Genomic DNA, 17809 nt, shown 5'->3' with positions numbered 1-17809 from the left:
ATCCTGCATGAAACAGTATTACAGGTCACTGTTACTATTGTTATTAATCTTTAAAAATCAGTTGTTGCTCTCATCCATACAAATGTTTCTGTCCTCTCTAGCCCTCCCTTTGTTTAACAGTCCTAATTGTTGGCAGTTGTTACTTGTGAAAAAAAAAACATGATGAATGACAAATGTCACTATATTTCCTGCAAGTTACACATGTGTGTGCCAAACATGACAGTCATGGGAACTACCTGGAGGCACACCCACACACACACAATGTATATAATACCCTATGCACTGCATACTACCTAGCAGTTGTTGTAGGACGTCCCTGTTTTGAATGACATGTAGACCAGATTAGGCCTTCATGGCAAATGTGGATGCAGTCAATGGCCTCAAAGAGCTCAAAAAAAGAGGCTATATATTAAGGAGCCAATGTAGAATCCACAAGGCTGATGCCAGCAAATTTCCCAAAGGGTTCTTTGTTGTATGCTGAATGGGCCCATAGCAAAGATGATTAGTGATACACAAACTTTCACATCCACTCAGACAGGCATTTCAATTCACCCTCCTTCATTCCATCTGTGGGAGACAACATGTCTATTAACTTCCATATGGTGTTCCTGCACATATGGCAGTTATTAGCAATGTCCTAGTGCTGGAAGTGATGGTATGTTAGCCACAGGTACACCCATTTGCAAAGCAGAGTGTAACACCACAGAACACTGGGCAGTGAATCCAAGGGATTCTCTTGAACTCCCTGTAATCTCCTGAACTCAGATTCCAGGCTGATTTTCATTACCTTATTCAATGGGTCAGTGATAAACGATTACTGCTTAATGTCTCTAAAAACAATGCTTTTTGGTACTAGGAAAAAATTACTTCTAACTTAAGACCTCTACAAATCCTTAATCATCTGAATAACATGATTAAACATGTTAGTTCATTCAAATAGATAAGAATTTCATTGGACTCCTTCCTAAATTTCCATCTCCATGTGGACCACACACACACACACACACACACACACACACACACACACACACACACACACACACACACACACACACACACACACACACACACATATCAATGTTCTCCTATTCTGAGACTCTCACCCCCCAATAGCCTCCAGACTATTTAGAGATGCACCAACATGCAACCCTAGAAGTTTTAACTTCTCAGCCCCCCCCCACTAGACTTTAATGTATAGACCATTCTTTCTCAATCTGTGGTCCAAAACTTTGGGGATTTCCCTCTCTCTAATTTTCATTGGGATTCTTTCAGTGTGCCAACTTTGATATCCTCTCTGTATATAATGCATGTATGTATTATGTTTTGTCAGTCACTTGAAATATAATGTCATGTATCTATTGTGTGACTCCTGGCTTAGACTGAAGGTAGGTCCAATGGGATCAGTGATCTAACCCTGTTAAGAAATTCTAAGTAAAATAAACAAATAAATAAAGTAAGGTTGGTCACTAAAACATGCTGCTTAGCTACAAGATGCTGCCACTACTAGCATTGTATCATGAGGAAAGCCCATGTACATCAAGAAATCTTGGTTAGGAGCAGGGCTCTTTTTGCTGATTTACACATCTCTGAATGACACTGCCATGTTTATTTTCATCATTTGCATACACAGTGTGTCTTATTATCATGATAGCACTCATTTGTATGCCATTATGCAGTCATTTGCATGCCATGAATTCTGTGCTATTTCAGCAGTAGCTCAATCCCGCTACATGTGCCTCTGACTCCCCCTCCTCTGTCACTGCTTATTTCGCCTCACACTATGCATTACACATTTCTGACTACACCTCTTGAAATAGTGTAGTACATCTTATTATTTTAGTTTATATTGCATGTTTAATATCCTTTAAAATCAGCTTCTTGTTTTCATTTGGACTAGTAAGTAGATTCCCTGCACTTAGGCAACAATATGAAAAATAAAATAATTTGGAAGTATTTTGTTATATAATAGTATGAACAAATCTCCTGTCAGCTACACAAAGAAGTAGTTACTAAAATTAGCTAACCAGCTAACTAAATAAACACGAGCAACTGTTAACCAATATGGCGGATGCAAATACTGACTAGAATTAGCTTCTGCTAATACTGAGTAGACAGTTCTATCAAGAACCTGACAACCTACAGGACAAAGGCATTTATTCTAGTGTAATGACTACCTAAGTATAATATAAATTGCCTTTTGAGTTATCGTGCTAACAGTACTTGTTCCAGAAGTTCTTAGACAAAAATTACAAGAGTTTATTTTATTGACTGAAAACAGTCTGACTTGTTTTGGTTTGCCACTAGATGGCACTGTTATCAGAAATTATGAATATGAATGATACAAATACATTGTTTGATGCCCGCTCCCAATTGGTTACATTTTCTCTATCCCCTTTTGCATCATAGTTCTAATTTTGGGCAGTTGTGAACTGTGAAAAAACACGATGAATGGAAGTTGTCACCATATTTTAGAAGAAAAATATTTTCTAATATGTGTATGAAAAAATGAAATTTTGGGCATAAACAAGCTAATATGATAAGAAATAAAACAAATGTCAGCATTTGTAAATCTCTGTTTTTGTAAAAGTTTACAAATAAGTAACTTGCGATGCCTGCTTGTCCTGCAGAAATGACAAACTTCAGTGAGAAATGGTCTACTGTGAAATGGTAGCATATCTTCTGATGAGCATGTCATTGTTTCAGGCTGTTCAATCATTCCCCTGATGCTCCTTAGCTGATTTGCACCCTGCATTGGGATTCCATTTTTTCTTAAGGAATTTAGTCTCACTGTCACTCAATATTAAGTTAGGTGTCAGACAGATGAAGTCCATGGACAGCCATCATCCAGGCAGCCTTGAAGGGTGCTTTAGTCTCACTGTACATATCTTATTTTCCCATTTGGCATTCAGTTGGTGTGGTGGACCTTATCCTAATGGAATAAGGGTCTGCCTTCATCCCTTTCAGGATGAGCAATCTACTTTTTAAGATGGGCTAGGATTGTCTCTAGGCAATAGAACTATACAGCAGCAACTCCTTACAGCCTGGATGCCTACTCCCAGTGGCTGATGTGAACACCTGCATTACAGTTAGGGACTACAATGGTTTCCTGCTGATTCACGCATTCTGCTACTCAAGTTTTCCATGAAGTCAACCATGAACAGTTTGTTAGCACCAGGTCCACACCCCTAATCTGCAGTGTTGCTAAGGTGACACTTGCTCCTCTGACTTGCCCTTTTCACAGTGAACTATACTTCCTCTGCAGCCCAGAATGGTTAAACTGACATTAGCCACTCAGTGCCGGCTTCCTCTCTGATGTTTCCAGCCCCTGGACTACTACTGATCTTGAGTTTTTTTTTTTATTTTGGCACCATTATAAAGTAAGAAATATATTTAACATGATGAAGTTTAAATATTTTCATACAAGATAAAATCCCTTTGTAATTAATACTAACATGAAGTAAGATTGTTATAGAACCTTTAGCTCAGCCTAATACATTGTGTAAATTAATTAATGGAAACATGAATTGCATAAAATTCAAATAAGAGGATTCCTAAATTTATGTTTGATGAAATTTTCTTGTAGTCAGTGGTTGTATTAATTACAACATTCAGATTTTTATGGTATATCAATCCCCTTGGATCATTATACCTCATGTGACTTCATATAACCTTATAATTCTTCTCCGTTATCACCAGCAGATGTCCAACATTCAAAGTAGTGCTTGTTATTTTCACAGTTTGTGGCAAGAGAAACTAGAAAAAAAATAAACATTAATAGTGACATGCTATCAACTAGAAGTCAATGGGTCATGTAAAGAAGACAGATGGAAAAGTAAGAAGCAGTAACAGGCCTGCAAATTGGTTTGTATCTGCAGATACTTTTCTAGGTTTCCCCAAAAAAATTAACTGTCTTATTTGTGTGTAATAGCTTTTTGTTTTTTATGTTGAATATAATATGAAGTTTGCATGGCCAAATCAAGGACCATCCAACAAATGTCACTTTTGGCATTTTAAGACAGACAATATTGAAGTCTAGTAGGGTGTTGCCATATATTAATTAAACAACTGAGAAATAAAGAAGGTGATGCATATCTGTTTGTTCTTTCAGTGAAAAACAATACGAAATTTCAATTCCATTATATCCTTAGCAACTGCTTAATTCAAAAGCCTTCACCAAGTATCCATGGGTGTGTCACATGATACAGCGAAGGTTGCACTTTTAAACTTTTTTTAATTTTCACTTGTCAGTTTGGAGGGGGGTATCATGTAAATAATAAATGAATAGTAAAAGTGTAAACTGTTTACATAATGGGAAAATAAGGCTCAGTAAACATTGATATTCATTTTAAATAAATTAGCTGCCCTTTTAAGGTGAGAATTTTATGCCTGCTACATATAAGTATTAATGACTTCACTTAAACTGACCATAAAAACATTTTGTGATACTGACAGGGTAGTAAGTAAGATTTTACAGTCATTCAACAGGACACTTTTTAAAAATATGAAAGCTTCTATTTTTTTTAATGTATGTAGCTTTTGTGGTACTTGCAGGGAGTCTGGGCAGTGCTTGTTGAACAAATTACCCCAGTGTGAGATGCGACAGATGTAGTAAGGTAATAAACTTTTTTAAACCAAGTCAAATATTGGCATCCAAACATAAAGCAGGCCTATAGCTATCAAAGGAGATACATGAGCTGTGATCTGCATTTGGCCACAGTGACTGCAGTGCCATATCCCCTTACATCCTTGAAGCTTTACCAATTAAGACTTCCTGCAACTCACTGATATAATTCTAAAATAAGTTTGAGGTCTAAGCATTATTCCATCAGACACAGATGTCCAGGAACAGCAGGAAGGTTTCTTTAGCCTCGGCAGGTAGTCATTGTCTGAAAAGAGTTTTATTTGTGTGAGTTGTTTTGTAGTTAACTTGTTGGCATTATTCACATTAAAGTAACTGCATTTTCAAAAATGCTTAATTTAAATAGCTATTTTTAAACAAATAATACATGCTAATGAGTACTGATGTGTTTCTTCCAGAGCTGGATCTATTTACCCTGAAGAAGAAATCCAAATAAAAGGGCAAATTTAACACTACTTCAAAAACAGTACACAGCTACGTCATCTAGAAGTATGATTTTACAACATATTTTTCAAACACAAATAGTATAGCTGTCACATCAATGCAAATAATCTAAGTATTACAATTTAGTAACTTAGGGCTTTTACCAAAAATGAATATTGGTTCGTAGGACTGATATCTAGCATTTGCAATGTTTAAAAGTTACTATAAAATTACAAAATAAACAGTTTTAAGGTCGCTGCTTACTTGTGTTCATTCGCTGAATTGTGGTGTTGGTGGAGAAGAGAGTAGCTGTAAAATCATTGAGCATAATTAGGAAGCAGGACACTGATATTAAAGCACAGAAGTCATGCTGTATGCAAAGATCAGAGCAAAGTTCAAAAAACATAGTATCGAGGGATACCAGGATGTTGTTATAAACTGTCAAAATAACCACAGAGAAAAGCAAAGAATGCCTTTATCAGTTATACCATTCCATTCCCATTGAAAAGAGCAGTCCATTTTTTTTTCTTGGTTTCATCAACAGACAAGCAATGAACTGAAAACTTTCTGTAAAATAGGGTAAGGTCCTGGAGAAGAACATGTTCAAAATACAGCAAAATCTGATAACCATGGGGATGATAGGATTTCTTACAGGAATGGAATTTTTCTTTTGTGAGCAATGTTAGCAGAGCAACAACTCAGAATGTTTTCAGTAACAGGCATACAGCTCCAGGCCTAAATAATTATTCTGATGTCTTACATGACAGAAGCAGCACCACTTTCAGTTAGTAATGAGCTCTCCATCATGGAGCAATTACCCAAGGTGCCACACTTCCCAAGAATGACTTAGGCATTGTACTAAGACTTTGGCACTCAGGTTTATCTTTGCTGTTCCTAGAGATACTGGTTTTCTTCTGGGACACTGATTTATGGCTCTTAAAAAATATATTTCCATATGGCAAAATCTGGGGATTTTATGTGTGACCTTTTAAATATCATTTCAGGTCATTACCACAACTCATTTTATTACAAATCTATATACATGCAAAGTTAAACAAGTTTCTAAATATAGGTCACTCAATGTTCAGGTCTACAGTGCCAATTTCTATGAAAAATCCCACGTCGTGCACATGCTGACAGAGTCCTTGGATAATCTAGAATTCTTCTGATATCTTCCCCCAGAAATAGAAAATCAGTGTCTCTGATTTTCTTATAAAGCCTGATCAGCATAAAACAGTAGTCATTTATTTTAAATAATTTATTAATTTTTTATTTTGTTAACCAGCATATAGTGCATTAAACCAATTATTTAACTTGTCTTTAATTTAAAATTGACAGCTGTTTTTAGTTGTATCTGTATGTTTAGTTATAATGTGGATAACTTGCTTGCAAAACATTCTTAATTATTTGCCTGTAACCACACCATGCAACCATTTAAAATGTCATCTTTGTCTATTCTAGTCTCTTGGGGTGTGCCTGAATGTGGTCCCTTGGGATCAGTAAACTACCCTGGTTAACAAATGAAAATAGAAAGACAGATAGTGCCTGCAAGTTGCATAAAACATTATTTATTTTTAAAATTTACTTTCATGAGCTTATAACACTGAGAAATGCTTTCAGTGTTGAGAAACAGACAAGCAAGCAAACAAATGAACGATCAAACAAACAAAAAATAAATGATGTAAGGGGTTCAGGCGCCTAGGCAGCGAGACATTTCCCTGTGGTACATTTGACTGGGGACACATGGCTGAAGTGACATTCAGCTGCAGAGTAATATGGCTGTTTGCAAATTCCCTGTGGGCAAAGAGAAGCACACCCTGCCATGCTTACAGCTTTAATAACCAAACGAATGGTGGCAGAAGAAGTGATGAGTGTTGTGCTCAGTGTACAGTACATACGTATGTAACTACAACATGTAGAAGTGTGCTACAGCATGGAGGAAATCATGCAGGATACTGTAGTCACATTTATGCTCCAGTATGTGTTTTAGGTAATGTTCCCTAGACACTGTGAAGGGGATAGTGGTCCACACACTCCAGTTATAAAGGCACTGCCCATTGTGCACTGCATTTGCACTGCCAGTGACATGCCCTCTGGCCAGCCTGCTGTTGATGCCTGCCATATTGCCTGCTGTTTCATGTTCCGTTGGGGACCATGGACATTGTTTTCCCCCTGTGCATTTGGTTACTGAAGTTGTGGGCATGCCAGCATATGCTTCTCTTTGCTCACAGGGAATTTGCAAACAGCCATATTTCTCTGCAGCTGAATGTGACTTCAGGCATGTGTCCCCAGTCAAATGTTCCACAGGGAAATGTCTCGCTGCCTAGGCGCCTGAACCCGATGTAAGCTGTGGCAGTAGCTTAGGACTTTTACCAGAAGTGAATATTGGTGCATATGACTGGCATCTAGCATTTACAATGTTTAACAGTTACTATAAAATAACAAAATAAAGAGCTTTAAGGTCGTTGCTTACTTGTGTTCATTCCTTGAACCGTGGTGGTGGTGGTGGAGAAAACAGCAGCTGTAAAATCATTGAGCATAATTAGGTAGCAGGACACTGATATTAAAGCACTGAAGTCAAGCTGTATGCAAAGATCAGAGCAAAGTTCAAAAAAACATAGTACTGAGGGATACGAGGATGTTGCTATAAACTGTCAAAATAACCACAGAGAAAAGCAAAGAACACCTTTATCAGTTATGCCACCCAATTTCAATTGAAAATAGAAGGATTTTTTTTTTTTGGTTTCATCAATGAATGGACTAGCTTGAAGCTGAAAGCTAACTCTAAAATGGGGAGAGTTCCTGGAGAAGAATAGGTTTCAAATACTGCTAAATCAGATAAACATGGGGATTATGGGATTTCTTATTAGAGTGGAATGTTTCTGCTGTCAGCAGCGTTAGCAGAGCAACAACTGAAAAAGTGTTCGGTAACAAGTACACAGCTCCAGGCCTAACTAATTATTCTGATGTCTTACATGACAGAAGCCGTACCATTTTCAGTTAGTGATGAGCCCTCCATCATGGAGCAATGACCCAAGGTGCCACACTTCCCAAGTATGACTTAGACATTGTACTGAGACTTTGATACTCAGGTTTATTTTTGCTCTTCCTAGAGATACTGTTTTTCTTCCAGGACATTGATTTATGGCTCTTAAAAAATATATTTCCATTTCCATGTGGTAAAACCTGGAGATTTTATGTGTGACCTTTTAAATATCATTTCAGGTCATTACTATGAATCATTTTATTGCAAATCTATAGACATGCAAAGTTAAACAAGTTTCTAAATATAGATCACTCAGTGAATCAAACATGCTGTGATACATAGCAAATATTAGAGGGAAGGCAAATTATGGTTAATGAATGCCCTGGTCTACAATGCCAATTTCTATGAAAAATCCCATGCTTTTCACATGCTGAAAGAGACCTTGCATAGTCTGGGATTTTTCTGGAATCTTCCCCCCAAGAAATACAAAATCAATGTCCCTGATTTTCTTGGTAAAGTCTGACCAACTTAGACGAGTAGTCATTTATTTTAAATAATTATTTTTTTTATTTTGTTAATTATCATAGAACACTAAGCTAAGTATTTAACTTGCCTAGAATTTTAAACCCAGACAGTTGTTTTTAGTTATAGTTGTATGTTTAGTTATAGGTTCATAAGTTCATAGGTGTTTGCTAGGCTAACAACCACAAGGGCCTTTTTAAGCCTCGCCATACAACCCAAATCTCTGACAAGTTCTGGTACCCTTGATAAGTGTAAGCAGGGACTTGGGAGATGAAACCTTTACAAGAAGAGACTTAGGAAATGAACCATTTACAGGCTGCCTATGCCCATTTGAGACATAGGTGCCAAACCATGGATGAATTTCCTGTTCCCATTCCAATTCTCCAAGTTATACTTGAATTGAGTTAGGGAGAAGCTCTGCTTCACATGGATAGGGAGCCTGTTCCGCATATGGAGTAGCCTCTAGGATATATACCTGTCTCTCCAATGTGTCCTATTTATATCACAGGCAAAGTTTAAGTCTTTAGAACTGGTAATTCTGATGCTGTTTGGTTTGTGGATATGCAGGAGGTTCATCAGAGTGGCGTCTGACAATGCCTTGTGTGCCAGGCATAGATCCCCCCTGAACAGCCTGTAGGAGACAGAATACAGGAATAGGGCCTTGAGGTGGTCTGTATAGGATAATTTACTTATGCCCTGTACTCTTTTAATGAGGAACCTCTGTGGACGTTCCAACTGTTGGATATGTCTGGTTAGGTACATGTCAAAGGGGGCATTGTACTCAATGATAGGTCTGACGAATGCTGAATACATTGGAACAATGTCTTTCTTTGACCTAGATGCCATACCTTTGTTTATAATTTGCACAACATAGAATGATTTCCTCACTACTCTAGACACATGATGGTCAAAGGCTAGATTGCTGTCTATGTGTGTCTCCAAGTCTTTGACTACTGGTCCATCTTTTAGGGGTGTATTGTCAATATGATAGTTACCAAGGATGGATGACTTCCCGAAGGATACTATTATGCATTTCTTGGCACTTAGTTTTAGTCCATGACTCTGACATCAATTATTTGTCTGTGTCATTTCTTCCTGGAGAACATTTGTGTCAGTGAGGGATTCAATGACAGCTCCTAATTTGCAATTATCCTCAAATTTAGTGAGCCAGAGGCCACTGACATTGGCTTTGGCATCAGAGAAGTGAATGCCAAAAAGGAGTAGTCTCAGGACCAATCCCCAAAGGATTCCTCTTGTGACTGGTCTCTTTATAGATGTGGACTCCACAAATCTAACTTCCTGGGTCCTGCCTGTGAGCCAGCTGGCTATCCCCTGAGTGACATAAGGGTCTGTACCTAAACTCTTGAGTTTGTCAACAATGCATGAGTCGGGTATTGTGTCAAATGCCTTGGCCAGGTCAAGGTAGGTAGTGTGAAGCATTTTGTCCTCATCCATTGCTTTGGTGACCTTCTTAAAGAAGTCCACCTGGCTGAGTAAGAATGACCTGGCCTTGATGAAATGAAATTGGGTTGGGTCCAGTGTCCAGAGGTTTCCCATGTCATTATTGATAATTTCCATGAGAATTCTTTCCATGGCTTTGCATATGAGTCAGTGAGACTTATGGGTCTGTAGTTTCCGGTGTCTGCAGATGGCCCGCCTTTGTGCAGAGGGGTGACTGTTGCTGTTCTTCATTCATGAGGCATGAGGCCTGTTTGGAGGCTACAGTTAAATAGCAATTCCAGAGGGTATGATAGTTCATGTTTCATGCTATTTAGAAGGCATCTTGAGATATTATCTGGACCCATTGATGTAGTGTTCTTGGCCTTAGAGAAAGCATTAAGGACCTGTTCTCTAGTGATAGCAAACAGAGTTATATTTGATGGTATTTTCTGAGGGAAGTTTGAGAGGGGAGAGAGGTGTAATGTTGGAACTGAATTTTTTGGCCAGTAGGTTTGTTATATCTTCAGTATACGTGGCTGCATTTACAATGAGCTCCAGACATAACCGTGGATTGTCTTTGAGGTTGTGGGCATAGCTAAAGAATGCCTTGTGGCTGTTAATGGTCTGGGAGGCCAAATTTACCTCAACTTTGGCTTTGGTAGACTTTATTTACCCTCTGAGGTATTTGTTTAGTTTTATGAGTGTGCTTTTATCCTGCTGGGTGAAGCCCCTCCTAATTTTTGCCATGACTTTCTTCCTTCTGTTATACAGTCAACTGATGTTGTGATTCCACCAGGTTGACTTGTTTTTTCAGTTAGTTCTTTACTTATTCTTGTTGTTTACATCTGCTTCTGTGTAGCTATTAACATGCTTGTGTAGGATGTCTGTGAACAGTTCTGCGTAGGCAGCAGTGATATCTGGGTTTATGGGGGCTTCAAATGTTGCCAGGTTATCACTTAATTTCAGGAAGTTACCCTTAAAGTAGTTCCTGAATATTCCAAGGTTAGCTGAGGTTCCAGTTTTGTTTTTTTTTTACTTAAAAGGAGACCATTTTGTGGTTTACCTTACCAGAGAAGACATTACACTAGAGGTGTGTATGGCACTCTCCTATATTAGTGAGGACCAGATCCAGTATGGCTGCACTCCTGATTTATGCATTGACACTCTGGTCTGGAGAGTATGCATTTACAAACTCCAGGAATCTCTGTGCCTGTATGTTTGGTGTTGTACATGATTCCCAGTTAATAGTGAGGAAATTAAAGTCACCCATGAATATCATATTGGATTGGGTGGTAAGTGTTTTCAATGAGTTTAAATACATGGTATGGGTTTTCTGGGTCATATAGGGGTCCTATAGCTTGAAGAAAGTTGTACTGAATTTTGCCTGTGGTGATATGAATATGGATAAGCTCAAGTGTATTGTCCTGTTTGACCAGCATTAAGGTATATTGATTTTGGATGTAAATCTTGACACCTCTACCTTTAGTCCCTGTCTGAGTAGTAGCTAGTCTAAATGTGCGACAGGCATTATAACCTTGCACTGTCGGTGTGCTCTCTGGCTTTGAAGCATATCTCAGTGACTGCACAGACGTCAGCTTTGTCTAGGGTGAAGAGAGCTTCTAGGGAGTGGAGTGTTTTGTTTATACTCCTAGCATTGAACATTTGCTTGGTTTTGATTTGCTATGTCAAAAGTACTTTCAGTTTGTCATTGTCTAAAAAAAGGCACTATGGGGGAAGTCAATGTTTTAGCTACTATTCAAAAGCCTAGATGGGAGAGATGCAGACCATCCCTGGCAAAGCATCGTGGTCTGTTTACCATCTCCTTCTATGCTGACAAGTACTGCATCTCCTTAAAATGACACCAAAAACTAAGCCAATTATTAAAGTCAGCCATCTTTTGTTTGCATTGTGGTAGCATCCTTGGACAAGGTAAAATACTGCTAAGTGGGTGGCTCATACCTGCCTGCGATACGTTTCAGAGAGGTCTATCATGTCTCTCTTGATATAGTCCTGAGAGGTACATCCCAGGTCATTTACACCCACATAGACTGTGACTGACTCACACTGGTACTTGTGGTCCAATGACCTGAGTGCATACGAAATGTTGTGGATCATGGCCCCTGATAAGCAAATGACCATAACTTTTTCTTTACTCAGCCTAGTGAGAGGGATATCAGTGTGTCTCACAACTGAGTCTCCAATTAACAGAATGTTGGATTGTGTGGTGGCTTGCCTTATGGTCTTAGAAGTACAGACTCCATAGATGTGGTTGAATGTGTTGATGTGGCTATTATTTTTAAAGATTGCATTTGGGGCTGCTGAGAGTTTTTGTTATGTGTACTTTGTCTATAAGGTCTTTGTGGTTTAGGAAGTTTATATTTAAGTGCCTCAGCATATGTGGTTCTATGTGTCTGCTTTGAATTGTATGTGTTATGTACATCAGATGTACTACTGACAACCTCATTGACATTAGGAGTGCTTTTATGTGAGAGTTTTGCCTCCAGTGACACTGTGTACATACACCTCTTGCATATCATATCAGTTTGTTTGAGAATTAACTGGCTGTCAGTAAGCATGAGGCAATTTCTACATTGCCTCAGGATGCCCATATCCATCAAACTGGTAATGGAGATAGTGGGAAAGTTTATATCCATATCAATATACCCTTTTTTATTGATTAGACAGTTGGAGTGAGGAATATAAAGTAATGTGACACTGACCTGAACAGAGGCGGGACACTGACCACAACTCTGATCTGCGATATCTAACAATAAGTATCCTGTTTTTTTCTTTTGCTTATTTTTAGTAGATATTGCTTATTCTAACCATTTATAGCACTTTTTTATTGTCTGCTGCTTACTATTTTCACTGCATTTTATTGCTATAAACTAATCTGCACTATTGTACTGAAATTGTCTGCCTTACGGGGCCTGGTAAATCACTTTTGTTACTGTCACACTGTTTGTAAAGCTTTTTTAGCTAGTTTCACTGTGTGAAGGGTATTAACTGGAAATTTTCTCCATTTGTTAAGTATTTGTTTCTTTGTTCTGATTTCCTGCCAAGGAGTGTATCATATAACTGATTTGTTTGCAGTTAGAAGCATTCCCTGGAGTATCCTTGCTCCTTTATCTGTTTAAAACTTTAATTTAGTGTTGGTTGGCTGGTCTATGGCTTGGAGTAAGCACTCATTTGTCCTTTTGAGCTTTTTTAAGTTGTTCCAGGTTGTACTGTCTGGTATTTAGGCCCTGCCTTTGAGAGGAATTCTGTTTATTCACACTGAACTGACTGAAAAAGAGGCCTGTCCCTACTGTAAATTTGATCTGGGACAGTCCACTGTCATTAGCTCATTCAACATAATACAGAGATAACATTTGGGAAGGCCAACCTCCTTAGTTTCTTAACCTTGAAGTATCTCCTTTTTCCCTTTTTACTTTACAAAAAAAAAAAAAAAAAAAAAAAAACTTTATTCGGTTGCTTTTACAGTATTTGTGTTTCCTCCTCCTACTCCATTGCTTCATTTTGGTTTTTCTGCTACTTGTTCTCTAAAGTGTTCAATTGCATCTTCTCTGCTTTTCTAGGCCTCTTAGTTTTGGCTTAAGCACTTGGGCTTTAGACCTACCCCTTAGCTCTCCCTGGTTTCTCTCCCTCAGATTCTGACAAATATGGATGGACAATTTCCTATGGTTTCTCCTGCCAGCCTGGTTGATATGGGCATCCGGAGACAGTGTAGCAACTGCCTCATATACATGGAAAATCATCTACTACCACCACCTAGGAACACAATTTGTGAGAGATGCAGTTACATAAAGAAGCTAGGGTCTATGCTCTCTCCCTCACAAGCCAGTATATCTGGCACTGAAAAGGCTGTCAACACAATCAATACACCTCAAACACCACCCACAACTACACAACACACACCTACACATGCTGAGGTTCTCAACAAAAACAAACCCAAACAAAGGAGACCTCAGAGACAAAAACACATGAGAACTCCACAACCCTCCACACCACATGCCATGCATAGTCCACACACCAGTGTCACGCAACCACTAAGGCCTAACCATAAGCCCAACATATTAGTCATAGGAGACTCCATTGTGAGACACACAGATGTGACTCTCACCAGGGTGGATAAGGAGAAAGTCACGGTTAGTTGTTTGTCAGGTGCCAGAATCCACCATCTCACACACGCACCCAAGTCTCTCAACAGGAATGTCATGAGGTCGATACTACCAACATAAAAATTTCAACAACATGCAAATTAAAGGTCATGCTGCTAAATGCTAGGAGTCTAAACATGAAATTGCACTCATTGCAAGCATTCATAACCCTGGAAGATGCTGACATTTGTGCAGTCACAGAAACCTGGTTCAAAGCTGCAGATCACCCTAGCCTTACCTGGTTACTGATCCTATCATACATTCATACCCAAAAATGTGGGCAGCAAAACCAAAGGCGGTAGAATTTCAATATATATTAAAGACACACACACACACACACACAGGCTTGTCAAACAGTATGATGCACAGGAGACACTCCAGGTGCAGTTAACCATTGACAAGACACCTATTCAAATTATAGCTAGCTACAGGCCCCTAAATTTGACTCAAGATGCCCACTCCACCTATCTAGACCTCTTCAAATCTATCAGGATTCAACCCTTTACCCTAATCCTGAGTGACTTTAATTACCCAACCATAGACTGGAAAAACTATTCATGCTGAAACACAAATGCCCAGAGATTCCTTGATTTTATCAGTGCAAATGCTTTGGAACAGCTAGTTGATATCCCCACAAGAGGTGATAATATCTTGGACTTGGTATTAACCAACATGAGTAACCACTGCAGCATCTCTATAGTATCATCCTCCCTGGTAAGATCCGACCATAAAGCTGTCATTTTCAAAGTCAGCATCTCCCCTGACCCTCCTCTAGCTATGGTCAAACAAAAAAACTTCTACAAAGCTGATTACAATCTCCTGAGGGATGGTATAAACAGCTTCACAGCCCCTCCCCCACTGTAGGAAATGGCACCAATATCCAAATCTACACCAAAGTACTATATGAGCACTTATATAGATGCATGGAATCAGGAATACCCAAAAGAACAAAATCATCCTCCGCAAGGAAGAATAAACCTGTCAGGTGGACATCTGCAATAAATAAACTATATAACAAGAGGAAAAAAATTGCTGCCCAGGGCAAAGAAGGAGCAGGTGCCCAATTGTAAGCAATTTCTCCTTAGCCTGAACAAGCAAATAAGAGCATTAGTAAAATCCTCTAAAGCCAACATCAAGTCCAAATTGGCCACATCTACTAGAGACAATCATAAGGCCTTCTTCACATATGTCTGCAATCTCAATGGAAGCACCTAGATCTGTTTAGAACTGGTGGCCAAGGACACCACATACACAAATGCTGTAGATATAGCCACTCTACTGGCTGACAGATTCAGCAAAAAACTTCTCCCCTCTGTCCCCCCATCAGTCAATCAGGACATCCCCAGTACCTGCCCCCAACCTCTTATCTCTAGGGAACAGGTCATCACTGCCCTCTCAAAGGCAAAAACTACAGCCTCTGTGGGACTAGATAACATCCCAGGCTGCATCCTACATGAACTCTGGCATGAACTTGCAGCATCATTAGGCACCCTATTCAACCAAAGCCTGAGTACTGGCTTTTTCCCAGCTGAGTGGAGGACAGCCACTGTCATCCCTTTACACAAAGGTGAAACATCCACCAATCCAGGAAATGATAGACCCATCAGCCTAACTAGCCTGATCTGCAAGACCATGGAATGGATTATCATGTACCTCACTAACAGGGACATTGGCAACCTCCAAACACTCAACCCACACAGTTTGGCTTTGTCAAGGGGAAGTTATATCTGTTAAATCTGGTTGACTTCTTTGAGACAGTCACCTAAGCCATGGATGAGGGGAAGATGGCGCACATCACCTACCTTGACCTGGCCAAAACCTTCGACACTGTTCCCCACTCGGCCATAGTAGATAAATTATCTCAACTAGGCATCGATCCATATGTTACCAGATGAGTAGCAAACTGGCTCACTGATAGAATCCACCTAATCAAATTAGGGGAAGCCACCTCAAGCAGTAAAGCCATAATGAGCAGCGTACCCCAGGGATCAGTCTTGGGGCCTCTGTTATTCAGGATATACTTCTCTGAGGTGCAGGCCAAACCAGTGGACTATGGCTGACCAAGTTTGCAGATGACTGCTTGCTGGGTGCAGTCATCAATTCCCAAGTGATGTGGACATTCTCCAAGAGGGTCTCTCACAAACAAATGACTGGTGCCAGAAACATGGTCTTAAGCTGAATGCCAAAAAATGCATCATCATCCTCTTTGGGGAGAGTGATGTCCCCACATATTATCACATTAATAACAACATCCTAAGTATACAATCAGTAGTGAGGGATTTGGGCACCTAGGTTGATAGCAACCTGACTTTTGACCACCATGTTGCTTCCATTGTACAGAAAGCTTTCTACATGACCCACCTCATAAGTAAGGGTATCTCATCCAGGGACAAAGAGGTCATACCATCCCTGTATTCTTCCCTTATAAGGCCAATTATTGAGTACAATGTCCTCTTCGCCATGTACCTCACAAAGCACATGCAGCAGCTGGACAGACCACAGAGGTTCCTCACCAGGAGAATCCAGGGCTTCAAGCCCACAGATAGGCTAAAAGCCCTGTCCCTCTACTCAGTTTCATACAGACTCCTCAGAGGTGACCTCTGTCTGGCATACAAAGCAATCTCAGACCCCACGTTGATGGGACTGCTGCATATCCGGCAAGTCAAGCTCCACTCGAGCAACCCATACTCGCAACCTCAACCTGGTCTGTGACATCAACATGACTTGTTGGCTGAACAGGTTTGTGTCCCAGAGACTCCCCCATCTGTGGAATAGACTCTCTCTCCATGTCAAGCAGAGTACCTCATTATCTCTTTTTAAGTGTAACCTGGATAACTGGATGGGAAACAGAAAATACACCCCTGGGATTCCACCTGTGTCCCTGCTGGATAGGGGCTTTTGGTGCTGACTTGTCTAAACTTGGGCTAAACTCTTGGCTAGACTTATAAGGGTCTCAGCGCCAATAGCCTAGTAACCTCCTATGATTCTATGTGCAACTAGGTATTGGTGAAATTTCAGTGGTACTTTTACAGGAAAACTGTCACTCAAGGTGTCTGTGGCTATACAGGGCACTATCAAACACTTGAGGGGAAACTAATACTAATTATGGATGAAGTATTTAGGCAGATATTCTGAAGTTAGCAAAAGAATCAAGCAGTACTTACTGAAAAGAAAAAAGTATCTCGTCAAGAATGATAAAAAGAGGGATTCACCTGAATGGCTTCTGCCTGGCTATTATTAGTGCTGGTCTCACCACAGCTACAGTCTGCTGGAATACAATGCTCCTTTGCTTCTTCCCTCACAAGAAACAAAACAGTAGCACCAATACCTAGATGAGAAGCAGGCCATAGCCTGTCTGGTGATCCACAGTCTTATCCCAGATGATAAAAGGGTCTGTAGGCTTCTTGTAGCCTTTTCTTGGTTGATGCCTTGAATAGCAACCAGACCATTCAAGAAGGTCAGGCACAGATACTCACTTCCAAACCAGAAACAGTCAGGAATCAATCCACTCTGTTCCTTCTCCCACCAGGGACAAAATATAAGCACAAATTCCAAGCTGGCACCAACGCAGCAGTTATCAGGCTTTTCAGTGATCAGCATTCTCTAGGAAATAAGGTCCCTATGCTCCTTCTTTCACCA

At 39.7% G+C, this 17809-nt stretch overlaps 1 protein-coding gene across 14 annotated transcripts in view; it reads right to left on the bottom strand.

Annotated features, from left to right (window-relative positions):
- The window catches only part of LOC122793158 (transmembrane protease serine 11D-like), a 971710-nt gene that overhangs the window by 243278 nt on the left and 710623 nt on the right, over positions 1 to 17809 (bottom strand). For 9 of the 14 annotated variants that reach the window (XM_044060954.1, XM_044060958.1, XM_044060960.1 and 6 more), the window contains 2 exons: positions 7536 to 7583; positions 5327 to 5371 (listed from right to left, as the gene is read on the bottom strand). The exons of 1 other annotated variant lie outside the window; for it this stretch is intronic. In XM_044060954.1, the coding sequence (XP_043916889.1) occupies positions 5327 to 5371; positions 7536 to 7583 (93 nt within the window). The remainder of the gene's footprint in view (positions 1 to 5326; positions 5372 to 7535; positions 7584 to 17809) is intronic. 4 more of the 14 variants (XM_044060955.1, XM_044060962.1, XM_044060963.1 and 1 more) reach the window with 1 other exon arrangement.

This window comes from Protopterus annectens, chromosome 2.part0 (assembly GCF_019279795.1).
Source record: "Protopterus annectens isolate FY-2018-M chromosome 2.part0, PAN1.0, whole genome shotgun sequence".
In the NCBI taxonomy this organism is placed as follows: Eukaryota; Metazoa; Chordata; order Ceratodontiformes; family Protopteridae; genus Protopterus; species Protopterus annectens.
Note: the sequence above shows the minus strand (reverse complement) of the source record. Positions and strands in the feature narration are given on the sequence as shown.